At 39.5% G+C, this 27,606-nt stretch overlaps 2 protein-coding genes across 2 annotated transcripts; one reads left to right on the top strand and one right to left on the bottom strand.

Moving 5' to 3' along the window:
• Positions 1-3,645: 3,645 nt before the first annotated feature.
• Positions 3,646-6,543, bottom strand: knstrn (kinetochore localized astrin (SPAG5) binding protein). The gene is made up of 9 exons (XM_050058415.1): positions 6,457-6,543; positions 6,041-6,104; positions 5,803-5,938; positions 5,215-5,244; positions 5,025-5,124; positions 4,816-4,930; positions 4,668-4,729; positions 4,307-4,381; positions 3,646-3,879 (listed from the first exon to the last, which is right to left on the bottom strand). The coding sequence occupies exons 2-9, from the start codon at positions 6,060-6,062 to the stop codon at positions 3,751-3,753; spliced, it is 669 nt and encodes a 222-aa protein (XP_049914372.1). The 5' UTR covers positions 6,063-6,104; positions 6,457-6,543; the 3' UTR covers positions 3,646-3,750.
• A 118-nt stretch (positions 6,544-6,661) lies between these two features.
• knl1 (kinetochore scaffold 1) lies at positions 6,662-27,397 on the top strand. Its single transcript, XM_050058414.1, has 32 exons — positions 6,662-6,920; positions 8,123-8,157; positions 8,359-8,395; positions 8,500-8,565; positions 8,668-8,750; positions 8,837-8,883; positions 8,972-8,993; positions 9,138-9,178; positions 9,283-9,335; positions 9,522-10,293; positions 11,499-11,551; positions 12,106-12,736; positions 13,145-13,197; positions 13,444-14,089; positions 14,293-14,342; positions 14,880-17,138; positions 19,313-19,442; positions 19,551-19,609; positions 19,699-19,797; positions 19,876-19,991; positions 22,001-22,091; positions 22,189-22,305; positions 22,395-22,482; positions 22,616-22,678; positions 22,779-22,818; positions 22,922-23,026; positions 23,294-23,394; positions 23,490-23,555; positions 23,843-23,952; positions 26,273-26,394; positions 26,759-26,884; positions 27,087-27,397. The coding sequence occupies exons 2-32, from the start codon at positions 8,129-8,131 to the stop codon at positions 27,181-27,183; spliced, it is 6,372 nt and encodes a 2,123-aa protein (XP_049914371.1). The 5' UTR covers positions 6,662-6,920; positions 8,123-8,128; the 3' UTR covers positions 27,184-27,397.
• The last annotated feature ends 209 nt before the right edge of the window (positions 27,398-27,606 follow it).

The raw sequence follows: 27,606 nt of genomic DNA, 5'->3' as shown, positions 1-27,606 counted from the left end.
TTTTATGTGTAGATTTTCATATTTTAACACAAACAACACAAATACAGGTACAAATCACCCTCCCCACACCCACGGAAATGAACAGCAGCACCAACTATGGAATGAATGTCTGTACGTATGCATGTAGTACAAGTACACAAATGTTTGTCCAACCCATTATGAACAAATATCTGTACATACCTGCAAACGCTTCAGGCCATTCTGGATAAATAGGGCATGAATGGTTGCCAGAAATATTCCTTTTTGCCACAACCATGCTGTATTGTATTGTCTTTACTATGACTTTTTGTGAAGATTTTTATGACATACTATACTATGACATTTATGAAAAAATCCACCCAGGATGGTAGAACGTAGGTCTGGTATAATATCACAGTTGTATACTTCTGAAAAGCACTTAGAAGAGGTGGCCCAAGGTTCTGATTTACATATTGGGCAATATTGGCATACTATATTATGACGTTTTTTTTAAAGATTTTTATGTCACACTATAATAATGATAATAATGATAATAATAATATTATATATATAATTTCTGGGCGCCTTTCATGACACTCAAGGTCGCCTTACAGAGCAAAATACAGAGCAAAATACAATAAAATACAAAGTACAAGATAATTCAACATTTAACAACAAACAAACAAACAAACAAATATCAGTTTAAAAAGCAAACAATACAAACATAAACAAAACATCTGTTCAGGCTTACCCACTCAAAGAGAGTAGGAAAGCCTGAACAGGTGAGTTTTCAGCCTGGATTTAAAGTATGGGAGTGATTCAATATTTCACAGGTCAGGGGGGAGTGAATTCCAGAGTTGGGAGCAGAGCGGCTGAATGCTCTGCCCACCATGGTAGTGAGGCGAACGGAGGGGACAGTGAGGTGAATAGAAGAAGAGGATCTGAGGGTGCCAGCAGGTATGGTGATAGGAAGGAGGTCAGAGAGGTACGGTGGGGCGAGGTTGTGGATGGCCTTGTAGCTTAGAAGTATAATCTTATAGTGGACGCGGTAGATGGGGAGCCAGTGGAGCTGCTGTAAGATGGCTGTGATATGACTGGTGGATGGGGTCCTAGTGATAATACAGGCGGCGGAATTCTGAACCATCTGCAGTTTATGGAGGATTTTCTGGGGGAGACGAAACAGGAGGGAGTTGCAGTAGTCACCAGTATGGCAGCGGCGTGAGGTGTGAGGGAGGGGCGTAGGCAGTTGATGTTGCGGAGATTAAAGTAGGCTGACCGGGTTATGTTGTTAATGTGGGATGAGGAGGAAAGCGTGCTGTCGAGGATGACACCCAGACTCTTTACCTGAGGGGAGGGGAGGATGGAAGAATTGTCGATTGATATGGTGAAACTGTGGGCTTTGGCTAGAGTGGATTTAGTGCCGATTAGTAACATTTCTGTTTTATCACTGTTTAATTTGAGGAAATTGCATGTGAACCAGGACTTTATTTCATGAAGGCAGTCAGTAAGGAATGAGGGAGGGAGGGTGGAATCAGGTTTGGAGGAGATATAGAGCTGGGTGTCATCCGCGTAACAATGGAAATTAATGTGGTTTTTGCGGAAAATGTGACCAAGGGGGAGTAAGTAGATGATGAATAACAGGGTCCCCAGGACATAGCCCCATACTATGACTTTTTATGACATACTATACTATGATATTTTTAGGAAGCTTTTTATAACATACTATACTATGACTTTTTATGAAGATTTTTATGTCACACTATTCACCTTATTTTTCACAGAAACACGGAGGCAAAACAGAACGCAGCCAGCTTCCGTTTTTTTGTGCGACACTTCCGGTCCAGCACTCTTGACCACTGTGTAAATGGGAATCGCCTTGTTGTTTACCTTGTTGAGTTTAGTTATATATATATCACATTTTTCACGTCACTATATCACCGTTTAGACTAATCTGATGTTTTTAAAGTCTATAAACACAATGACTGAACAAACATTACTATTTCTGTGTGCATAGTTATCGTAGATTAGCTGGGCTAACCGTTAGCGTTAGCGGTTTTTCGCTGATTCGGTTCTGCAGGTTCTTTGCTGGTGCACTGGAGATGGGGATCAAGCAGTTTGTCTCACTCGGGGTAGATTGTGCTTTTTTGGTTCATAGTTTTTGATTGATGTGCGATTTATTCACGTTTAGAGGGAATTATTTTTACCGGCAATTACGGGGTAACGGAAACGTGGGAACAGTTATCTATATAAAATACACAGACTAACTAACTGATTGACTAACATAAACAATTGAAAATTGAAAAAAATTAGCTTGCACTGTTAGCTCCGGTAAGGGAAAGCAGCTGACCAGAAGTCATGCACAAAAACACGGAAGTTGATCACTATTTACTTCCGTGTTTGAAAATAAGGTGGATACTATGACTTTTTATGAAGATTTTTATGCCACACTATACTATATCTTTATAAAATTTTTATGCCATACTATACTATGATATTTTTATGCCATACTATACTATGACTTTTTTTTTTTTTTGAAGATTTTTATGTCACACTATACTATGACTTTTTATGAAAAAATCCACCCAGGATGGTAGAACGTAGGTCTGGTATAATATCACAGTTGTATACTTCTGAAAAGCACTTAGAAGAGGTGGCCCAAGGTACTGATTTACATATTGGGCAAAGTGGAGAGACAGAGGGGTAAAAGGAGTGAAGTTTAGCGCAGGAGTAGTTTAGCCTATGAAGCACTTTAAATTGAATAAGCTGGAGCATTTGTGAATGTCTTTTAGGTAAGTTTCCCAGGTTTCATTGCCATCGAGATGCCAAGGTCCTTCTCCCAGGAGATGAGTCTCTTCAAGTCAGAGGTGTGACTCATAAGTGTATACAGTTCAATGGGGGTAGGGACTGACTTAAAATGTGGTATACTTGTGCGGATGTAATCTCTGATCCGGAGAGAACAGAAGAAATGCGAATTTGGAAGTGGGTACTTTTCTTTTAACTGATCGAAGGTGGCAAAAGACTGAGGCCTCCCATGAGTTTAGGCTTGGGTATATGTTTTTTTTTGTGTGGAGTTTGCATGTTCTCCCCGTGTCAGCGTGGGTTTTCTCTGGGTACTCCAGCTTCCTCCCACAGTCCAAAGACATGCATAATTGGTGACTCTAAATTGCCCGTAGGTGTGAATGTGAGTGTGAATGGTTGTCTGTCTCTATGTGTCAGCCCTGTGATAGTCTGGTGACCTGTCCAGGGTGTACCCTGCCTCTCACCCGATGTCAGCTGGGATAGGCTCCAGCACCCCTGCGACCCCCAACAAGATAAGCGGTTATGTTTTTTAGAAATACATTGAGCTTTAAATCCCCATACAAAAGGATTAAACGTTTTCTTTAACGCAACAACGAATTGTAACAAATTTTGACTGATTTTTCAATGGCAGCATATCTAAAACCTCTAACCTGTGGCTATGAAGCATTTTTAATTACATTTTCAGGCCCCTGTGATCATCCACTCATATAAAATATATCTTGTGCTGTGGATATACTCATAAAAATAAAGTTTCCTCTCAAACAGGACACTGGTAATTGTAAATGAGACGATATTCCTAAAACATTGTACATCCTGTTCGACCAATAAGAACTTGCTGTGTGTAAAAGCCTGTCTTGACTGTTTGAAATATGAAGAGAGATGAGGAGCGCGAGGAAAATAAAAATCCTTTATTCAGTTTTAGTCACACTAACATTAAGAACACACATTACACATCAATACACGACTTTAAATTGGGAAACTGACTGTACACTTTTACAACAGGAGAGCTTCTGCCTCCTTAAGAGCTTGCTCCATTTCAGCAGCCTGCAGGGAAAAGTCCTTCCTCTCCTGCATCATATGTTCCCGTGCTTTAGCGAGTTCTGTCATCATTGTTTGGATTTCCTACAAGTGTACAAAATAAGGAACATTTTAAGTACACTCCAACTTCCTTCAAAGGTCCAGTGTGAAGGATGTAGAGGTATATATTGGCAGATATGGAATATAATATAAGTATGTTTTCCTCTAGTGTATAAACGCCTGAAAATAAGAGGCGTGTTTTCGTTGCCCTTGAATGAGCTGTTTATATCTACACAGGGAGCGGATCCTCATCCATGGAGTCTACCATGTTGCACTGCCATGTTTCTACAGTACTCCAGAATGTATAAAACAAACACTGGCTCTAGATAGAGCCGTTCGCAGCAATTCTAACCAGGAGAAGTTTCAGCTAGTTGCAGTTTGCACTCCTCTCCACTAGATGCCACTAAATCTCACACACTGTTCCTTTAAATCAGCTACAACGAATACCAGAGTTTCATAGAGTTTAACTCGCCTCTAGCTGAGCACGTTGCTGTGATGCAGTATCTCCAAACGCTTTCAATTGATTCAGCAGATCTGTGGAGACACTCTGAAATAGAGACAAAGTTGTGTTAACCAGATAGCACTGCCTATAATAACCAAAATCCTGTAACCCTTAATGTGTAGGATACAAGTGAAGTGAATGTTTTAAAACGGGTAACATTTTTTTCCTCTTTTCTTTATTTGTATGATTATGTAGCATGAAACACGTGCACTTTTGCAGTTATTTGTTTGATTTAAATGTGTTTTGATTTGTTTGCCATAGCATATGATACATAAAAATACTGTACTGTAACTATTATAATATCAAGCAAGCTGAAATAAAATATATGTACCATAACTTCTCTTCTTTGATCTTCATTTTGTTGTGCAGCCTCTCCAACCTTTTCTCCTGAAACTAAAAAGAGATTTTATGTTATTTTACAATTGACAACAACAGAAATTAGGCTGACACAAACACATTTTGAAAACTGGGAAAATCACCTGGGTCTACTTTGGCCGAGACGAGGAGCATGTGACAGTTCTTCAGGTCTTTCTTTACCTCTGCGTTTTCTTTTTCAAGGTCACTGAACTGCAGCTCCATCTCAGCTACTCTTTGCTGCAGCATAATAAGCAAAGAAGTTCTGTACAATTGCAGCTGACAACAGACAAGTGAAATCCTACAAGCACTTTATCAAAATTGTCTTCTGTACCTGTGTCTCTGTGAGGTTTCTCTGCAGCTCCTCATTGGTCGCCATAAGATGCTGATTTTGCTCCTTGAGCTCTGCCTGTTGTCCATACCTGGTGGAGATCCTGTGGAGAGGTGCAACATAAAGTTGTGAGAAAAAAAATGGCTGAAGCCCACAGTATATTAAGGGATATGCAATATAATGTGTGACTTACCCTTTGTGAACTTTAGGAGCAACATTTTTCCTGGAAGACAAAAAAACAAAATAATTCAGTAGCTGTGAAGCAAACTAACAATTTGAATTGCTGGCCCTGGACCTGGAGGTCTTTCCTTCTTTTCACTTGGTTACAGTTGGTTGTTATAAACCACTAATGATGCACTTCCTTCCTTAATGAAGCTTGTGTCAGACCTCACATAGGACAACCTGACAAATCTTTAATTGATTAATTTTAACAAGCAGTCCTCATAAATATTCGTCTGCTTCCATTTCTATTTCCAAGGTCAGGTGTATCTTAGCCGGTCTTTGTAATCATGTGTGAATGCTCTTTTTTGCCTTTTTATGGTTCACTTCTAGTATACAGTAACATACTTTTTGTATCTCTAACCTATTTTGTGTGTTATATTGCTTGTTTTAGAGCTGTACATTTTTATTCTATGGGTTCCTCTGGTTAAATAAAAAAAAAAATATTGAGTGCCAGTTTGCCTAGGTGGATTTGTTAGGAGTCTGTTACACGGTTTACCACATTTTTCTAAATCATAGCTTTTTTGTTTAACCTTTTAACTACTAATTAGCAATTTCTTACCGTTGCATGTTTTCTTTCTGAGGTTTAAGGATACCATCTGATTTTTGAGCAGTATTTGCTGTTGGATGTACAGCTGCTGTGTCTCTGGATTCAAGTTTATGACCCATTTTCTTCGTTTCTGCAGGTAACTGAACACCTGGAAAACATATAGGATTGTTCATCAGACACCAGCTTTGTTTGACTTTGTAAAATTAAAATACACTTTAATCACCAACAAAGTGCAAAGAAATCTCCTCACCTCTTGGGATTTTTGAAGACATTGCTGTATCTGCAATGAACACAATATCAGCAATGACAGTCACCTGTAAGGAGAAATAATCTCATTAACTATCATTGAGTTATTACTGGAAATATTTACTGAACCAGCTGTTTAACTGTAATTTAACTGGGTAGAGTCTTTTGAAACATATTTTACTTGTGTGTACTACACAGATTCAACAGCCAAAGAATAGATTACATATTTGCTATTGCGCGGAACATAAAAATTGACAAATTTTGAATGGAGTTTGGTGCGATTTGCCAAATACAACAATCGGTGCTTGACTTCAAAAAAGTAACACGGTTAGCTTAACTTAGCTTTAAGATAAGAGTTCGACATAGCTGAAATATACTAATATGTGGCATCTGGTTCAATAAGAAAACACCAAGGCCTACCTTTACGGATACGTTAAATGTGAGCTATGTCAACAGTCTCCACCGAGAAACGGAGCCGCACGAATTTAAAAACACCCCGCCCTCTATGACAATTTCCGGTTTGAATACGTTATTTCCGGTACAAAGAAAACTACTTTTCGCTATTTCTGGTCTTCAGCTAGTTTGTATTTCTTAGTTATTTCGGACCAGACGTCGTGTGTTTTCTAATATATTTGTTTATTTAACTTTACAGCTAAAACCAAAGCGTCGAAATCGAGAAAGCTGACGAACCCATATTAAACGTGCACTGCACATGCGCGAAGGCGGCTAAATTCAAAACTGAAGACGTTAGCATGAGCGAGGCTCGTTGAAGTAAGCTGCAGCTAAAAATAGGCGACATGAAAACAATTTAAAGTGAGTTAAAAAGCTATAAGAAAAACGAAACTGCTTTAAAACACGAGGAATTGGCTCCCAACAACTACAAGGTATGCGCTGTAATGTATCTTTAGTGTACAATTGTTTTTGCTAACATTTTGAATGGCCAGCGAGTAACGTTACGAACGTTAGCTTTTAGAGTGCACTAACGTTACAATGTATACTTTATAGTGTTTGCTAGCGAGGTCGGTAATCATCCGTTTGTTCTCTGTAATAAATGAAGAGAAATGCGAACCCATTAAGGATTTGGGGGAAAGGGTGTTTTGTTGATCATGTCCAGCTAACGTGACATATTTGATATAATGCAGAACATAAATATTGACGGATTTTGACGCACCGGGCCCTGTTATGGATCAGTTTGAGACCCCTCCTCTATCAAAATGTCGGTGCAGGATTTCAAAAAACCTCGTTAACACATCAAACGTCTAGTTAGACTTTAAAGGGAATATCAATATCCAACTAACTTCGCACTGTTTAGCTGATAATTTCAGCCCTGTGTCAATTGCATCAATTATTTTCCAAACTAGATTACCCCGCAGTGAATGGTGTAACGTTATTATGATGAAGTTAAAACCCTAAATCGTCTTGCAGAAATGCATGTAGTTTGTGTTCAGTGGCTATTTGCATGCCATAAATGTCATTTCATTTTGCACAGTTATCACTTAGTAGGCTTATCATGGCTGCTGAAGAACAGTCTTTGTCAAATTGACACACTGCACCTAATCTGCCTGCTAACAGGGCTGCAACTAACGATTATTTTCATTGTCGACTAATCTGTCGATTATTTCTTCGATTAGTCGACTAATCATTTTATTGAAAAATGTGTTAAAATGTTAAAAAATATCGGTCTGTCTCTCCCAAACCCAAACATATGTCATCTGTTGTCTTGTTTCATACTCAAGCCAAAGGGTTTTAGTTCACCGTCATGGGAGAGTGTGTAAAGCTGCCAATATTTGAACGTAAGAAGCTGCAATAAGAGTATTTTGGGTACTTTTGTAGTACTTTTCTATGACTCAAACCGATAAGTTGACTACTAAAATAGTAGTAGTAGTAGTAGTTGTAATAGTTGATTAGTCATCGATTAGTCGACTAATCGTTGCAGCCCCACCTGCTAATCCACCAAAACTATATGCTAATGCTTTAGTTAGAGATAAAGATAAGTCAGGCAAATGTTGCATATATGTAACTGAAAATACCATGTCTTAGCAACTTAGCTTTAATAATATACTGCACTGTATTCATTTGTTCACAGCTGAAAATGGAGCCTCTGGATCCTGCCAGGAATGAGTGAGTGAAAATTATGTTACTGTGAGAAAACATGCATGTGTGCTTTGTGCCTGAACCTCAGAGAACAGACTACACATTACCTAAAGGCCTTCTTTAGACCTGGCATTATCATTTATTTGTCATATGACAGTATTCACATTAATGAACACCCTACATTCACATACACCAGATCTGAATACTGTTTAATGTTCTGTGTTGCAGTGAAGGCAGTGGATTCTCCAAGCGCCGCATTTCTTCAGTCAGTGCTACAATTCATTTTATGGACAAAGTATTTATACTTTTAGTGTTTTGTGAACAAATCATTCACCTCAACCATAACGTCTGCCATTTCTCTTTTTTAAGATTTTAAAGGCACCTCGGAAATCAATCAGATTCCCTGACCCCGAGCAACAGGAAAACGCTCCAACTGTAAATGATATTTATAAGTATAAATTCTCACCCCAACAAGGATAAAATGGAGTGGTAATAACTTTGTTTATGGTTGTATATTTTACTTTTATTTTCTCTAAGGTGGAGTGTGTCAAACCAGTGGAAAAGAGGATTTCAAGAAGAGTCAGTTTCGCCCCTGCCGACGATGTTCTCGTGTTTACAAAGTGAGACACTGCTTTAAAAAAGAGTCAGGCTTAATTTCCCACAAGGACACAGCGTTTCAACACTAATTTGTATTTTATCTTTACAGGGATGTAAAAAATGCCCGAAGTCCTTTACAAGACTTAATGACAACAAGTAAGTATGTAATGTATGTATGGGAATTTTACTTTCATTTTTATTACTTTGAGCAGCCTTGTAATATTTCTCCTTTGTGATTTCACAGCAGCAGCAGCCACACAAAATAGGTAAGGTGACTTGATCTACAATTTCAGCTGTTAACCTTGCTAGTAAGGACAAAACTGTTGATTTTAGATGCTAATATTTGATTTACAGTCTCACCAAACCAGTCGAAATTTTCTTTATTAACATACCTATTGAATGTTTAAAAGGGTCCAGGTGGCGGTCACTGATGGGATACAACAAATTACTGGTAAAGATATTCTATTTTTTAACATAAAACAACTATTTAAACATGCTCTTATTACTGTTAGAGTTTTAAGATGACTCTATCTAAATTAAATTCTTCAAATTTAGGAATGGAAACCCTGTTGAATGCTCCTCTACATGCTTCTCAACAAAGGGATAAGGTGAGCTTCAAGTGCTGTTGTGTTTCTTACCACTGTCACAGTCACAAAATGGTTGAATTGCTGTGCTTATTTATTTATTTTTTTTGTATTATTATAATGCTTTATAATAATGGCCATCAGAGATTTTCATGTAAAACTTGATAACAAGTGACTGTTCATTGACATGAAGCTACTTATCTTCATCAGGTCACCTTTGATACTGGGGCTGACTTTGGAGAGAGAACAGTGATGTTTTCCACAGATGATGCATTCATGGACATGACCCACAGCCACACTATAAACATTGCCAATGATGCAGAATTACTTGCAGATATTTCCCTCCGTAACTATGATGCTTTACCCACTAGAGGAGAGAAGACAGTGATGTTCACTGCGAATGATGGCTGCATTGATAAGATTCCAAATGGTGGGTCAGTATCACTACCCACCAGCAGAAACATGGATTTAAGCGTAGAGAAAATAAACATTTCCTCATCCGTGCCTTCTTTCGATCCTGGGTTTGAAAACTTCCTCGCAAGTCTCTCTAAACCAAGTGGCCCCAGTGTTAACCCTGTGATCACCAGGATGACGCCTCCTGCTGGGGTGTCCTCTGAAGAAACAAGCTGCTCCCTGGCCCAGATTAAAACACAGAGGGCTGTCGTGGATAAAGAAAATCAGGCTCCAACTTCTGTTTCAGCTGTGATGGAGAAGTCACTAAATACATCCAGGAAGAGTGGTGAATTATCTTATGGAAGTGCACTCTGTCCAAAAGACGACGTAAGCATGGATATGACTGAAGCTCATACAGGACGCATCCTGAGGTTGACTGATGATGATGATGATGATGACGATGACGTCTTTCAGTGTCTCATTCCCACACAAAAAATGCGCTCCCACCTTGACAACAGAGTGCCACAGACAGCAGAGAAGACCAAACAACAGCAGAGTGGTAAAACACCGGCATCATTCAACCCTAAAGGTATTAAATGTTCTATCGACTTTCTAATTGATTAATGGATTAAATGTTTCAATGCTAATGTACTTTTTGCTTTGAGTTGAAGGAATGGTTCATATTTTTTGATGTGGGGTTGTAAGAGGTCCTTATCCATAGTCAGTGTGTTACCTTATACCTACAATAGATGGCAGTTGATTGTGTTATTTTGTAACGAAAATCCAAAGTAACTCTTTAAAACACAGAAGTCACGCAATAAAACAAACAAACTAACCATTCGAAGCAACAGTAGACCAGCTGTTCCTGTGTTCTGTGAGGTAAAATTACTGTTTTTGTCAAAGGAGTTTTGTGGCAAGGTCTAGTGTGTAGGATTTAGTGGCATCTAGTGATGAGGGTCCACATTGCAACCAAACGAAGCTTCTCCTGAGTGCCAAGGGTGTAGGAGAACTACGGTGGCTGACGCGACAACACAAATGACTCTGTCTAGAAGGCCTAGAGTATTTGGTTTGTCCATTCTGGGCTATTGTAGAAACAACATGGTGGACTCTGTGGGCGAGGACCTGCTGCTTATGTAGATATAAACAGCTCATTCCAAGGTAATGAAAACACAACAATTCTTGTTTTCAGGTGATGAAACACGAAATAAAACATAACTAACACTTTCTGCCAATATATCCCCCTAAATCCTACACACTGGATTTTTAAACTGATCTTGTTTTTGTTGATGGTTAACATACATTTTGCTGCTGCTCCCATCCACAGCAGTACATCACTAATAAGCTTCCGTGGCAGTACTCCTCTTTTTCTCCAAACTTGAGGCGTGGTGCCCGCCTTCTGCTGTGGTAATACACTGACTATGGAAAAGTACCTTATATAACCCCACTTCAAGTCCATTCTGAATGGGCCGCAAGTGACTCGCAAAAGTGTAAAAAAAACCAACACTTTATTTTGAAGAACAGGGAATTTCTGCCACAGTTTCTATTTTGAAGTGCTGTTTCTTGCTGTAGAGTGAGTGAATAACAGATAGCTATTTTACAGAGATGGCAAACTAGCTGGATTATGTGGCCGTGAATATATCAAACTCTGTGGATCTTGAATTAATGACAAAGGAGAATTGTGGACCCTGTGGTCTGACCAGTTGGGAACCACTGCTTTATTACATGGCATTTTGTGTGATTTGGGGAACTTGGTATTATTTCACAACTTCATAACTACTGTATTTCCAAATTTAGATATGACATCATTGAAGAATCCTCCTCTACATGCCTCTCTTCAAAAACACAAGGTGAGTTTTGTGAGAATGATTCTTCATAGTGTTGATGTTGAAAGTACAGCATGTATGTAAAATAATTAGCTGGGTTTTGGGCAGCGGTGGAAGGTAAGTACTCAAGTACTGTTCTGAAGGAACAATTTTGAGGTACTTGACTGATTCCATTTTATGTTGCTTTATACTTCTACTCCAACACATTTCAAAGCTTATTTCTCCACAACTGTGACTAGTTTCAGATTCCTATTATTATTATTATTATTATTATTATTACAAAGTATAAATCAACTGATAAATTATGATGTATCATTATAGATTAAGATATCCAGCAGTATATTAAGTAATTAAGATGGCTCCACTTTTACCAGCTACAACATTAATATACACATTAATGAATCATAGATTATCATCTAGTAATATGTAACATGTTATTCTGAACTTGTACTGTTCTGCTGTTTTTTACTAAAGCTAAAATTCTGAGTCCTTCTTCCACCACTGGATTTTGGAAAAACTCAGTTTAAGTAGATTAGAGATTTTTTTTTTTTTTTTAAATGTCTTTTTTTCTTCTTCAGGTCAACTTTGATGCAAAAGACGAATGCAGAGAGAAAACCATAATGTTCACAGCAGGTGACGAGTTTATGGATATGACTCAGTGTCACACAGTGAACATTTCCAGTGGTTCAGTAGCTCCTCCAAACCAAAATGTGGACATTTTTCCCACCCGTGAAAAAACGGACAAAGCTTCATCTGCAACAATGCTTCAGGAAAGAAAACGTGAGACTTGTGGTACCCCTGGCTCGTCAGCTCATAATTTGGATCCGGAATTTCAAAACTTCCTTTCAACTCTCTTTAAGCCAAGTGCCTCCAGTGGTAATCCTCCTCCTCTTCCTGCATCGTCCTCTCAGGGAGCTGTCTTAAGCTTAGCTGTCAACACAAACAGCTCCCTGTCCCAGGTTAACAGTGATGGTGAAGAAAAGCGTGCCCAAAATAAATCGAGGAGCTTTGGAGGATCATTAAATGGAGGGATAATCTGTCCTGAAAATGACGTGAGCATGGATATGACCGAAGCTCGGACAGGCCGCATTACAGCACTCGCTGGCTCAGATGATCCTTTCCAGTTTCTTTTTCCCACACAAGACATGTACTCCCAGGGTGACAGCCAGAGGAAGCAAGAGAAGACTTCAGGACAGAAGAACTGCACAGGTATAGAAACCACAGAATTCCACAATTTTTTACTTATTTATTTTGACTCAAACGCAGACCAAATAATCAAGCAAGAGAGAAACCAAAATGAGACACTGAGATGATGAAAATGAGAGTGTGAACTAAAACTGTAACAACTGAAAAAACATTTTTTATTTTTCAGTAATGTGAATGATGATGATTTAAATACCCATATTTTAAGCATATTTAGGAATAAGAGCAACTAGAGAAGTGCCTTATTCACTGGAACTGTGCCTTACATGATTTCTTACATGATAGGCTCCAGGACGAAGAGGTTATGGATAACGAATGAATTAATTAATAAAAAATGAATTCAATTGGGGGTATTTGGGTGTGATTGCTTTTCCTAATTTGCTTTTTATTCAATTTTCTGTCTCCCTATAAAAGGCCTGGAAACCTCATCAAAGCCACTCTTGAAGACAAACATGCAAAGAAATCAGGTGAGCATACAGATACATTTACATTAACATTTTTATGCATGTATGTTTTGCAGAATGAATTATTTGACAGCAGCTGCATGTTTAAAATGTTAAATTTCTTGAGCTGCTTTTGGTCTTTATTGTGGTATTATACATTGATTCATCTGAAATAACTGAATTTGTCAAATTATTAGTCATTGAATTTACATCTTTCTGTTTAGAAAACTGTGGCATACTTTCTTTTTTGTTGTTTGTTGTGTCCCTCAGGCCAAGTTTGATGCTGAGGATGACTGCAGAGACAAAACTGTGAGGTTTACTGCAGATGATGCCTGTATGGATGTGACACACAGTCACACTGTAAACATTGCCACTCATCTAAAACTGCAATCGCAACAAAATTCTGATCTTTTACCCACATGCGGAGAGAAAACAGTGAGGTTTACTGCAAACGACGCAGCAATGGATATGACCCAGTGCCTCACTGTAAATATCGCCAATAGTTTAGTATCCGATTCAGTTCGTCCTGTGAAGAAACAAGAAGTCGAGACATCTGGTCAGCCCAGGAACAGACCGTCATCAGCACACAGTTTGGATCCACGATTTAATACGAGCCTCTCAAAACCAAGTGGCCCCGGTCTTAATCCTGTGATCGCAGGAGTCAAGCCTACAGCTGTGCAGTCCTTTAACATTAGGGACTCACTGAATGGAGGTACAGTCTGTCCAGAAGAGGATGTAACCATGGAAATGACTGAAGCTCAAACAGGCCGCATTCTAGCAATCACAGGTGCAGATGATCCTCTTCAGTGTCTTTTCCCCACAAAAGACATGTACCCCCAGAGTAGTAGTTTGAAGAAAGAAGAGATGACTTCACAACAGCAGCACAATGAAGCACTGGGATCATCTAACCGAAAAGGTATGGGAACGCCAAACTGTCCAAGTGTTTTTTGACTGAACTGTAGACCAAAAAATCATGAGTGAGACCTCGAACAACAAGGCAACAAACAAAAGAGATTGTAATGTTATTCAGTTTAATAATCTTTAAATATTGTAATTGGGGTCTAATGGCTGTTTGTCTTTATGTTGGAATTGCTTCTTATTTCCCATCTCCACATTTAGGTATGGGAACCACATTGACCACCTCCTTAAAGACGAGGCTGCAAAGACAGGTGAGCTTAAACCTTTGCTTAATTTGATCTTTTACTGTACACATTCGTTTTCTTAATGCATCACTACACATCCTGCTTGAATACTGCATCTTTAAACCAACATTGAAGCTGTGATATGTTTTGTATTAATAACTGATCAAATGTGTAGTGTGACAGGTGGGTCATAGAAATAAATTAGTGTTCTATATGTGCTGGATGTGTAAATAGGGAATTGTCTGCCATAGCAACTTAATAAATTGATATATTGATGTTTTTGTCTTGACCCACTGACCCAGCGGTCATTAATAAAAACAATAAATTCAGTTTTAAATGCTGTATAGTCCAAACATTTCTGTAACTTTCTGAAACCAACAGCCACGCCCACTTCATGCAGTTATTGGTCATCTGTGTCTTTGTAAGAAAGAAACCATGGTGAATTTCTCTCTCAAGCTCTCTTCATTCTGGACACTTTCTGGACGTACTAGTTTCTTTGCTTTAGAAAGGGGAAGCAGACTGCTGACCAATAAAGGTTGACATATTTTTTTTTATCTCACTCAGGTCAAGTGTGACATTGAGGATGACTACAGAGAGAAAACTGTGAGGTTTACTGCTGACGATGCCGCCATGGATGTGACACGAAGTCACACTGTCAACATTGCCACTGATTTACACCTGCAGTCACACCAAAATGTGGACTTTTTACCTGCTTTTGGAGAGAAGACAGTGAGGTTCACTGCAAATGATGCAGCTATGGATGTGACAAGAAGTCACACTGCAATCATCGCCACTGATTTACAATTACAGTCACAACCGAATGTGGACTTTTTACCTGCTTTTGGAGAGAGGACAGTGAGGTTCTCTGCAAATGATGCAGCCATGGATGTGACAAGAAGTCACACTGCAATTATTGCCACTGACTTGCAGCTACAGTCACAACCACATGTGGACTTTTTACCTGCTTGTGGAGAGAAAACAGTCAGGTTCTCTGCAAGTGATGCAGCCATGGATGTGACAAGAAGTCACACTGCAATCATTTCTACCGATTTTGATCCAAAGTCGCACCAAAATGTGGACTTTTTACCTGCTTTTGGAGAGAAGACAGTGAGGTTCACAGCAAATGATGCAGCCATGGATGTGACAAGAAGTCACACTGCAATTATTGCCACTGATTTACAACTGCCGTCACACCAAACTGTTGACTCTATACCTGCTAGTGGAGAGAAGACAGTGAGGTTTACTGCAACTGATGCAGCTATGGATGTGACACGAAGTCACACTGCAATCATTGCCACTGGTTTCGATCCACAGTCACATCAAAATGTGGGCTATCTACCTGCTAGTGGGGAGAAAACAGTGAGGTTCACCGCAACTGATGCCGCCATGGATGTGACCCAATGCCTCACTGTAAACATTGCCACTGATTCTGTATCAGATTCACCTCTTCCACATCGAGATTCTCACATTTCATCCACGCATGAAAATATGGATGTTCCTTTATCTCCGAAGAGAACACATCGTCCGCGTAGAACCCGGTCTTCATCAGCAAACGCTTTGGAACTAGGATTTAAAAACTCCCAGTCTAGGACAAGTGGCCCCTTGGCTAATCCTGTGATCGCAGCAGTGGCTCCTGCCGCACCGTCCCCTCAAGAAACACTACACACAAATGGCTTCCTGGACCAACTTACAATCCAGAGGCCTGGTGTGGGTACTGAGAAGGAAGCTCCAGGTTTAGTTTCAGCTGTCCTGGAGAAGCCAGTAAATAAAACGATGACAGACGGTCCAGAGGAAGATGTAAGCATGGATATGACTGAAGCTCAAACAGGCCGTATTTTGGAAGAAACATATACAGATGGGCCTCTTCAGGGCTTTTCTTCCACACAGGACTTGCACACTAATTCTGACCATTTGACAAAAACGGGAGCGAATTCACAACAGAGAAATGAAGCACTGGGATCATCCAGCTCTGACGGTGTGGAAATCACAAACCTTCCAGATTCTCTTGACTCAGATGAAACTGACACCAGGGACCCTGAACCAAGAAATCAAACTTTATCACAGAAGATGGAAAGTCCACCCAGTGCTGTTGATGATGTTGATGCAGCGCCTTCGCGGAAGTCTCGACGAGTGAGTTTAGCTGATCTTCAGTCAAAACTAAGGCGTTTGAGCCACATGATTAATACAGCTCCCGATGCTGTTCCTGTGGACAGCTGCACAGCATCTTTGCCTCAGCTGGAGCACGACATGGACAAGACCTCAAACGACAAAACCAAATCCCTACCTGTAAGAGAGCCTGAACCCGAAGTGGGTTTGGTTAACACTCAAGAAAATACACAAGCTCAGGGTCTTATGCAAGAAGAACAACCCTCTTCTGCTGCATCTCCTTTCAAGTTAAAGACTAAAAAACTTATGTCAAGACTCTCAGTGGGAGGCTTTAAGGCAAAACTCCCCCGAAGAAGCAGGTCAGATGATTCAAAGAAGGTGAATTCTGTGGGGGAACATACAAGAACAGTAACTGTCAATGTTACCAATCACCTAAGCAACTTTGACCACGATGTCAGCGATATTTACGATGAAGAGCTTGGTAGCTATGAAGATATGTCAGAAACGCTGGACATAATGAGTCCTCAGAAAGCCACTGAAGAAGTGAGTGCTTCAAAGGAGTTCAACAAGGAGGAGCTTTTAGAAGACAATGTATTTGAGCAGGGCTTTAATAGTGCCGTTAATGGAAAAAAGAGACCTTTGCCAGAGGTTGAAAACGCCACAGAGGATGAGAAGAGGATGAAAAAATCCACTGACATGGTCGCTGACAGTGAAACGGTAAGTCAAATTTGAGTACTTTGAATTCTTAGATAATGGATTGGGTCTTTCTTTACCTTACTTGCTTTGAGATGCCTGATCTTATCTTCCTTATTTTACTATATTCATCATATTTTAGTAAGAAACCTCCTTGTTTCCTGACATGCTCTAGATTTCATTTCCTGTCACAAACTCAAAACTCCTCCATGTTTAGCTGTTACCATGATAATTTTGGACTGATGTACATTTCCACAGCACTGATTTCATCAGTATATAGCAGTGTCATGTTCACCAGTCTGCTGCAGTTATCCTCATCAATGGAGAGAGGCTGATAATTTTTTGACTGTTGGAATTATGTGAATTACATAAGTTTGTCCAGGGCTCGACAGTGCGAGCGTTTCACTCGCATTTGCGACTAAAAATAGGCGTGTGTGAACTGTAAAAAATATTTAGGGGCACATGTGCGCATAAAAAAAACAGCCGAAGCAGCCTATATTTTTGTCAGTAAAAAAATCTGATAATCTAACCGCAAATGTTGGAGGAACTCCAGCCGCCTTCCCTCTTCCCTCTTCCCTCTTCCCCGTGTGACACGGTTATGGGCGGTTTTCCAAGCCACTGTCAGCACAATGAATATAAGTCCCACTGTCGGCAGCGTGGAAATAAGTCAAAGTGTGGAGGAGACGAGGGACCGGGAAAAGCGGCGGACCTCCGGGGAAGCCTGTTCCGTTCTCCCCACAGTTAGGGACCGTTCACCACGGTACTGCTGCTGGGCAGGGTGGAAATAAGTCCTGCAGAGTTTCAGAGGACCTGGAGAATGTTTTAGGATACTAATAACATTATATAAGATAATCATATTGCAAAGATAACATATATATATATATATAAGATAATAACATTAAAGACAAAATTAAATTGCAATACTTTTTCAAAACTTGATGATTTTACCTTTCTGTACATTTTGTATACAAATTCATTAAATAATTTTGCTTGTAAATGTCTATTTGCATCACGTTTATTACGGAAAACACATTATTTGATCAATTTACATTGTGCCCCTAAAGTTCTTTGTGCGCTCCTTACTTTTTCAACTTAGGAGCTCCTTGGGAAAAAAGTTAGCGTCAAGCCCTGTTGTCAATTTTAAAATATACTTTTGCATGTCAAGAAAGCAGCAGTTTATCTGTTGTCTGTTGTCGGTTGAGAGTAAAACCACTTGATGAACTAAATCTCTCGGCTTGCAAAATATATGTCGCCAAGCTACGTTCCACACACAAATGTAAAGGTATCATACCTGATGTGTTTTATCCAGTGACTCCTATTCTCTTTATCAGCTGGGAAGCGAAATACCCCATTGCTCTTGTGATTACATACCGATATAAAACTTCAGTGCAAGAAAAAGCTGTGACGTTACTTATGCAACTACTGTAGTCTTTTTAATTGTGGATTTTCACAGTCTTATACTTAAAAATTTAACATTAAACTGCGACTTTGTTGACTTGCATAATTATCTTTTAAATTGACAAGCCTATATGTAATTTATGGCACAATACAAACAGGATAAACAATTGTCTCTCTCTATTAATTACTCTATTTGTTTTCTAAATAAAGTCCCATGGTGGTCCAACGGAAGGAGAGGGACGTCCCTTCTCTATGAGGGTTGCAAAATTGTTTCCAAGGGAATTAACAGGAAATAATGAGAATTAAGGGGAAATAAGAAGAATACAAGGGAAATATAGGGGTTATTTGTTCAGGCTGTGTTTACATGTAATATGCAGATGGACACAAAATTCTCAACAACAAAAAAACATTCCGTATCATCCCCCTCTAAAAATAGTTTTCCTCTCAGGCCTCCACACCTTTTTATCCCTGTCTTTACATGTATTTTCCCCTACCAAATAAGTTCACTGTAAGTTCATTTAAAGGTATGATTTATATGTATATAACTATTCCAATTTCCAAAAGATTTACCAGAATTTTACCAACCCTTTGCAACCCTACAGGATTCTTATTTAATAGTAAAACTGAGCACAGCAGATTGAGTATGACTTGACTGTTGTTCTTATATAATGGTGATTCGTCTCTCTTCACTTGAATACTGACTTTAATATGAGAATTTACCATGTTTTATATTACAGTTTCTTGATATGGAGATTCTTCATTTGTTTTCTATTTCCCTCCTTTATTTTGTTTGTTTCCAGGGATTACCGTCTGATGATGTGGAGTGTGACGGGAACATCACTACAGCTCCAAGCATGACGACACAGACCACAGAATACTCCAACAACAGTCACACTGCCAGCATCAGATGTGAAGCCACATTTGAATCAAGTTAGTTATGGATTCACAAAAGTATCATTAAGATCCTTATTTGATGATGTTTTCCTGACATAATTGTGACTCCCTAGATTCTCAATTCACTCCTATTTTTATTTTCAGCTTTCAAGCAAAGCCTGTTTGAGTCCCAGCTTGAGGACTACACCAATGATGTATACAGGGTACATTGTTCACATATTTTATAAATAAATCTTTGAAATATTCATTTTTTTCATGCCACTTATTTATTGCATTCAATGTTTTATCACAGAAACTTGATGATGGCACCATTACAGTGTTGGAGTTCTTCAAACTCTTCAACATAGACTTTGTCATCCACAATCCACGGCAAAGTGTTCTTCCTGGCAGAGTAGGTTAATTTTCTATATAAGAATATTTATATTCAAATGTAGTGTTGTAACTTTTTATACTTCTTCTGTTTTTGCAGCTCTTGTCAGACACAGATCGCACACCAATGGATTTGTTGAAGGACAGGCACATCAGCTGGCCTAAACAGATGGTGTATGAGAAGAACGTCCTGAGCCTCACAGAGAAGGTGGAGGGGTATGTACGCTTATGATTGCATTATACATTCACGACTTAGATTAAAAGTGTACATATAGACAAAGACTAATTTCCACCCTGGTGGACAAAAGAGATATAGTCTATTCTATTCTGTTTTAGTAGTTTGTCTCAGCTGTATAAATTTGTGTTCTTTCTTCCATGAGAGGTGTTCATGTCTTATGTTCAGCTGGTATGACCCCTTTAAAGTGAGATAGACAAGTGTTTGCTCCTCATGTTGAAGTTAATGTTTATTGCACAGTGTAAAGACTATAGAACAAGGAACTCAACTTGCTTTGCCCAGAGGCCACTTTTGCAAAATGACACGAGGCCCGGGACCAGTTAATAAACAAACTTTAATACTATTTATCAGTGTATATAATTGATGAATTGCCTGTTTTCAGCCTCTCCATGTTTGCTGTCCTCACTCATTTTTGCCAAAAGGCAAACCCAGCCAAAAGCCCCTTTTACACTGCCAGATTTTCCACGAATGTTGGGCCGTTTTGCCGGCAAGCTGCGAGCTTTTAGACAAACAGAGCTGGATTGGCGAGTTGATCCAAGGTGCCCAATTTTCCACCTCGTAGGGTAGACATATTGATGGAACCCTTTTAGTTTAAACAGACCGAGGCGGCCTTCCGTAACGGGAGGGGCTGTTGAAGACTTGTGGGAGGAGCTGTTGATGATGCCACATGTGCGAGCCACTGGCGGTGGACTAACAGGAAACAGCTGATAGCAGGAATTAGCGAGCAGCTAGTAGCAAGAGGGAAACGCAAACCTGACAGACACTAAAGATGAGCAACTGAGGAGACAAGGATTGCGCGCCCTCCTTGTCCTCGCAAACGAAGAGGCCATTAACCGTCAGATGACGGGGACGGTGAAGAACGGGCCGACTTACGAGAGAATCGCCAAAGGACTGACCAGCCGCAGCTTCCCTCCTAGGTCACTGTTTACGTCACACGCTGAGCTACACGTTTTGTTACTTGCTCATGCCCCCCATTGCCCCAAAAAAGGCGCATTCTGTATAAACAAAAGTAGGTAGGCGGCATTTTGCTGCACTCCCTGATTTTGTATTTATACTGCCAATGCTGAAAAAAGACTGATTGGGCTTTCCTGCAAATTTGCACAATTCCTATCTAAAAAGGGCCACAGATACCCCACGCAGGCCGGGTGTACGCAGGGGCATTTCCAGGATTTGAGGAGATTTGGGGCTGAGCCCGGGCCGGACACTTTGTCCCGTGCAGTATGACTGTGAACATGACAGCAACTCTGTCAAAAGTTAACCACTAAATTAACATCTAAAATAGATAAATTGCCTCTGAAATGTGGGGCACATTGAACCGTGCAGATTACCCCACAGAAATGAGAGCACTTCACTTTAAAGTTAATAAAACAACATCTAAATTATAATTAAATTTCAGCTGAAAGGACGCATTTTGCGCCCTGCAGTGTGAATGTAAACATTGCACATGCGTCTGTGAGAGGACATCTCTCCTATTTCCCACCATGCTGATTTAAAACTCCAGTCTGCTCGAGCATTACCGCGGGGAGGGGGACTTCTGTCTGACGGCTCTGTAGCACCCACTAGTGGTGGGCGGCTGCATGACAGTTAAGCTACCTTGTACATGAATAAAACCACGTGTAATCATGCGCATCCCTAGTTACTATCCCCAGCAGCGTAAATGGCAGACAGTGGAACAACCAAAGTATCTGTGGAAACTCTCCCCAGCAAACGAAAAGGAGCCCGGTTGCTAGGCTCTTAGTAAAATGAAAAGCAATGTTATTGTCTTTGCAACAGCATCACCAACAGTAATACACCTTGGAAATGCTTTTACCACTTAAAACTTGAGTGCCCTTAAAATCTTGGAGCTTGTTAAAAGCAGTATGTCTTATTTTGCGGTGTGCCAGACATGAAAATTTGATGTGGTTTAGGTAGACACTGTTAAAAAATGTTCATATGTGTTAAAGTTACACCTGAAGCTCAAACACAAGCCTGTTTTTTGTTGCCTATACAGGTTGAAGGAGCGAATGAGGGACCTTGACAAACCACTGAAGATTGTTAATAGAGCTTTGTGGGAAGAAGTGAGAAATTCTTCAGAGATGGAGGTATTAAGAGAATATTCATGTGGATGTAGCAGTAGGAGGAGTATCAATAGGGCATATTGTGTTATTCCTAACCCTCACTGTGTCTATGAATTCACAGCTTAAATCGTTTGGCGCAAAACTAAAAGAGAGAAATAACCTCTTCAGGAAGATGAGCAAAGTGCAGTCACATGAAATGAAGGAGGTCCTGTATGCAGATCTGGTGCAGGCTAATCTGGTGAGAGCCTTCATACAGAAACACTGAATTACAACATCGAGGGATCTTTTAAGAACATGGAAGGTAAATGACATGTTTCATCTTTTCAGGAGGAGCAGCAGAGGCTGGGAGGAACAATTGAGGAAGCAGACGAAATGATAAAAAGCTTGGATGACTGTATTCGTGAAGTAGAAACAGGTATGGCTACTGTGGGAAAATGTCTCATGACTGTTCAGTTTACAGTGACACCTTTGCTGTATGAATGATAAAGGGACGGGCAGAGCAGAAGATGGAACTGATGTAACACCTCTGTTTTTTTACCTTCCTTTAGAGCTTGCTGCAGTCGAAGAAAAAGGCTCTGAGGACACACCTGGTCTGAAATCACTTCAGGAAGGTAACCTGTAATACCACTTAACTATTTTATTTATTTGTTTTTATGTGCTTGAATTAAATCATTTTTTAAATATTTTAACTAATTTATTTATATTTAACAGAAATGCAAAAAGTCACAGAAGCTTTGGCGGATAATGACCGGTGAGTTGAGAGTAGTAATAAGCAGATTCTTCATGATTAAATATTGTAAATATAAAAGTGTTTTCTTCTTTCTGTCTTATTGTTTTCTTTGTTCCTGCCACAGACAAATATCTGAGCTGGAGATCCAGAAGAAGCAGAACGCAAATAAACTGAACAGGCTGATAGCTGAGACGAGGAGCCTTGAGAGCCACATCAGCATGCTGAATTTGTCAGTTTCTGATTTTCTGAATTTTAATGGGTTTTTCAGATCTTAAGTTTTGCTTTCATAACACATAGGACACCATTTACAAAGAGCTGCTCACGCTGAACCTTGAACCACTTTCATTTTACTATTTAAAAGTGTATTTTATCTGTTCCTCTCCTCAACTGCCAGGGAATAAGGCCATATATCTTGGCTTTTAAATACATAAATAAAATTTGGTTTTGTACACAGAGATATTAAAGTAAAGGCCGTTTTGCACATTTCTTACTTCAGGGTGAACGAATGGAAGTTTGGAGAGAAGACAGACAATTGCGCTGTCTACACCTTCCTCCACGAGACCTTGCATCTACAGCTGGTGTATGAAAAACCAAATGGTAAGATTTTTTTGCAGTGTTAAAATACAGCAAAGCTCAAGTTGTTTTTAGACAATTTTTTCCAGTGAAAAATATTTTCTTTATTGTTTTTGAAGGTAACGATGCTGATGGTCAATCTGAAAGAAAAATATCAGACATCAGATTCAAACGCCAACTTGATGGTGAGGAAAAAAAACAAACAATTCAATAAGTAGTATGTCATAGTGAGTGGTCCTTTGCTGTAAAATGTCAGCCTGTGACATGCATATTGTTTGTTTGGATTAACATGGGTCTCCATTCATGTCTGCTTTCATCTCACCTGTCTGAAAATTGTAGATGTCAAATTAATATTTCTTAGATCTTTGGTAGTTTCTCAGTGACTGTGAGGTCTTTATAATGAGGATACAGAACCTTGGGCATATTCTTGTAACTGGAAATAAGTAACTACTGAACTTTGTTTTCTAACTAGATGAGAAGTCGTGGGGCCACGCCTGCCTCGTTCACAAACTGCTCACTCAGTACATCGAGGGAGAAACTGACTGGGTGGAGAAGTATCCAACGAGTAGACATGTTCCAAAGGTAGGTGTGAATGAGGATTTTTTTCCCTATGATTTAGAGCTGGACATGTGCAGCTGCATGTCATACTTGTCTTATTTATGGGGGCGGCTGTGGCTCGGAGGTAGAGCGGGTCCGCACGTTGAAGCATCCTTCGGCATGATCCTCAACCCCAAATTGCTCCTGCTAGCTGTTCCATTGGTTAGTGAGAGCGTGGGAATGGTTACTGAGTAGCAGGTGGCACCAGTGTATGAATGGGTGAATGTGACTCGTAGTGTAAAAGCGCTTTGAGTGGTAGGAAGACTAGAAAGGCGCTATACAAGTGCAGGTCTTTAAAGGGTAACTTCATTATTTTTCAACCTGGACCTTATTTTGCCATGTTTTCATGTCAAGTAACTAATGGGAACAACAACTTTTTAAATTGGTCCAGTATTGAGCAAGAGCGCTGCAACCGACAGCTGCAAAAAAGACTGCAATGTAACCACTCTGGACATATGCTGTCATTGTGGGTCCACTAAAAGTGCTTGTTTTTGCCACTAAAAGGAGATTTATGGTTGTGCACAGACCCTATGCACATAGCCTACGCACGTCACTTATGCTATTGTGAGCATTTTTACTTCTGCGGTGGTGTGTCTGTATCACTCAGTTACACCTCCAAAACACTCGTCGGCAGCAGAGGTTTCTGTGAAGTGCTGTTAAATTTAGTTGACTCAAAACACACATTAAACATGGCTAAATAGAGACAATTTGAAAAACAAGTACGCAAATTGGCTTCACTACAACTCGCATTCACAGACACACAGAAGCACTTGTATTAATCTGGACACATTTCCCCCACAAATTCAACATGCTAGCATTATTAGCACAAGCCTATGGCATTTTACATTGGATAAATAAGCTTAGCAACTAGCGACCTTTTCCTCTTCTCATATAAAACCAGGGACAACGGCAACATTTAACAAAGGTAACGGCACACAGTTGACAACGGCAACATTTAACAAAGGTAACGGCACACAGTTTGGTTCCATTACAACTCACAAGGTTCACTGACAAAACAACTGTATTATACTAAACACGTTTTCCAAGCAAGTACAACATGCTAACGTTATTAGCACAAGTCTATGACATTTTACATTGTATAAATTAGCCTAGCAACTTGCGACCTTTTCCTCTACTCCAATAAAACCAGGGACAACGGCAACATTTAACAAAGGTAACGGCACACAGTTTGGCTCCATAACAACTCACAAGGTTCACTGACAAAACAACTGTCCTCTGCTAAACACGTTTTTTAAAACAAATACAACATGCTAATGTTATTAGCACAAGCCTATGGCATTTTACATTGTATTGATTAGCCTAGCGGCCGGCGATCTTTCCCTCTTCTCATATGAAACCGGGATAAATCCCAAAGTATAAATCCCTGAGGGATAGATCACACACACGACTTAAAATGCTATTTTAGTGGAGGCTTTACTGTCTTCACAATTTATTGTGTCTTATCTGTGAAATACAAGTAAATACAAGCTCCGTTTCCCCTGAGGGAAATCGTGTCAGCGACGCGTAGTTACAATTCTGGGGAGGTGCATGTTAGGCTACGGCGTAGGCTCCAAATTGACGTGGAGTCTACGCCGGAAGCTACGCGTCGATTCAACGCAGAACTATAAATTACGTGTAAGTATCTGACAACATGATGGAACAGATCCCTACAGAGAGAGACCATTTTGTTTGACCAGAAACAGCCCCAAAATGACTGTCCCCAAACCCACCAGACTCCATTTAAATAAATAGTCATTTTACCATAGTAAAATACACTTGATTCAAAGTCAACAGAAAATGTAAAACTTGCAAAAAATGTCTTGTTTTGTCTTTCCACTGTTTCAACAATCACCAACTCTGGTTTGGTTCAAATTAACCCTTAATTCACCCTGTTAAATCTGAAAACATACCGGCTCTTTACACACTAAAATTACTGTTAATTCAAATGGAGTCTGGTGGGTTTGGTGATAGTGATTTCAGGGCTGTTTCTGATTAAACGATAAGGATCTTACTGTTTAATTAAAAGGTTATCTCTGTCTGTAGGAATTGTTTTCATAAGGTTGTCAGACACTTACACACCAAAACATGAGAAAATAGGAGCCACGTTTAAAGATACCAAAGTTGCCCTTTATGTCAGTAGACCCATTTTCCGATGATTTATTTTACTCTGAGGATGCGAATAGTTGATACTGAGCTCATATTGAATATTCTGTCAAATGCATGTACTTGCCACAATGAAATTAAAATCCTAACACAGTTACTCTGAAACTTTAATTTGAGGCATTTTGTCTCTTGTTGTGTGCAGCTGATGCATGACGTTGGCCTGGTGGTGGGTCGCTGTCGTCTGCTGGGAGAGGAGCTGCGTCGGCTGGAAATGTGGGGGAGTCTACCGCTCGATATTCTCAACATCAGCTGTGTGGACACTCAGTAAGACGTCAAGCACATTTAAACCTACGAAAGATGGAGGTTGCAATATTTATTTATCATTTTTTAAGGTAGATGAATGGACATGGTTCCAATAAGTTACAAAGCCGACCAAGTGGCATCAGATTGTATTGTAAAATGATAACCACAGACACTCTACTATAATATGATGGTATGGGGTAAATTGGCCTTAAGGAAATGTTACTTATGGGCCTTTAATTAAACACTTTGAATATTGATTTATTTATGTAAGCCATCAAATTTTTCTTTAATTGGTTAACATATTTTTCATATTTCCAAAAACAGAGAAAAAGTTCATGTTAACACAAAGTAATCTCCATCATATAATATCCTTTTCTCCTTTTAGGGTGCACATTGTCTTCAGCAGTCTCAAGGCACTCTCCAAGTTTGAGGTGATCTTCTCTGTCACCTTGATCAACCACTTCTGTGTCCTTCAAGTGCAGAGCTTCAAAAACGTGATCGGAAACACAACGTGAGTTTGACACTGATCGTAGGACAACTTTTAAATATGACAGGTAGTGCTCTCTTGGCTTTTGGGAGGAGGGTAACACACCTTAAGCGCTTAAACGACAATGTGTCGAGGGAGCACATTGATATTGTGGCTCGGAATATCTAAGCTACATTACACAGTTTCCTTGGACTCAGTTATATTTGATATTTTCATGTGTTTGCAGGATCCAGCAGATTGAAGACATCGTGGCGTCGTTCAGTCCAGGCAAGAACCTCCTGACAAAAATTGTCAAAAAGATTCATGAGAAGCTGCTTTGTTGAGAGCAGGAATATTGATTGATTAATCATTTGTAATTAAACTCTTGTAAAATATAGATGTTGAAAAATATAAAACCTTAAAATTTATTAACTGTCTTTTACTATGATCCAAAAAAAAATACAGTGTACAGCTACCCAGTCTGATTTTTCTTCCATGGCGTGCAAGCAGTGATGGTTTCTCACTGTATTTTGTGTCTCATAATGCAGCTGCCCGTTTCTACTGGAAAACCTGTAAAAAAAAAAAAAAAAAAAAAAAGTATGTTCATTAAAAGCTTTTTTTTAATACCTCTGTCTTCAGTGCTTGCTTCAATGTGCTTTCTGTCTTCAAAGATGATTAATGCACACATTAACATGTAGGTTAAACCATTTTAGTAATGTATCATCAATAACAAGGATCAGTTTGCAGAATGGGAAATCAAAATACAA

Source organism: Epinephelus moara, chromosome 12 (genome assembly GCF_006386435.1).
Source record: "Epinephelus moara isolate mb chromosome 12, YSFRI_EMoa_1.0, whole genome shotgun sequence".
NCBI classification, from domain to species: domain Eukaryota; kingdom Metazoa; phylum Chordata; class Actinopteri; order Perciformes; family Serranidae; genus Epinephelus; species Epinephelus moara.
This window is presented reverse-complemented; position numbering and strand designations above follow the sequence as displayed.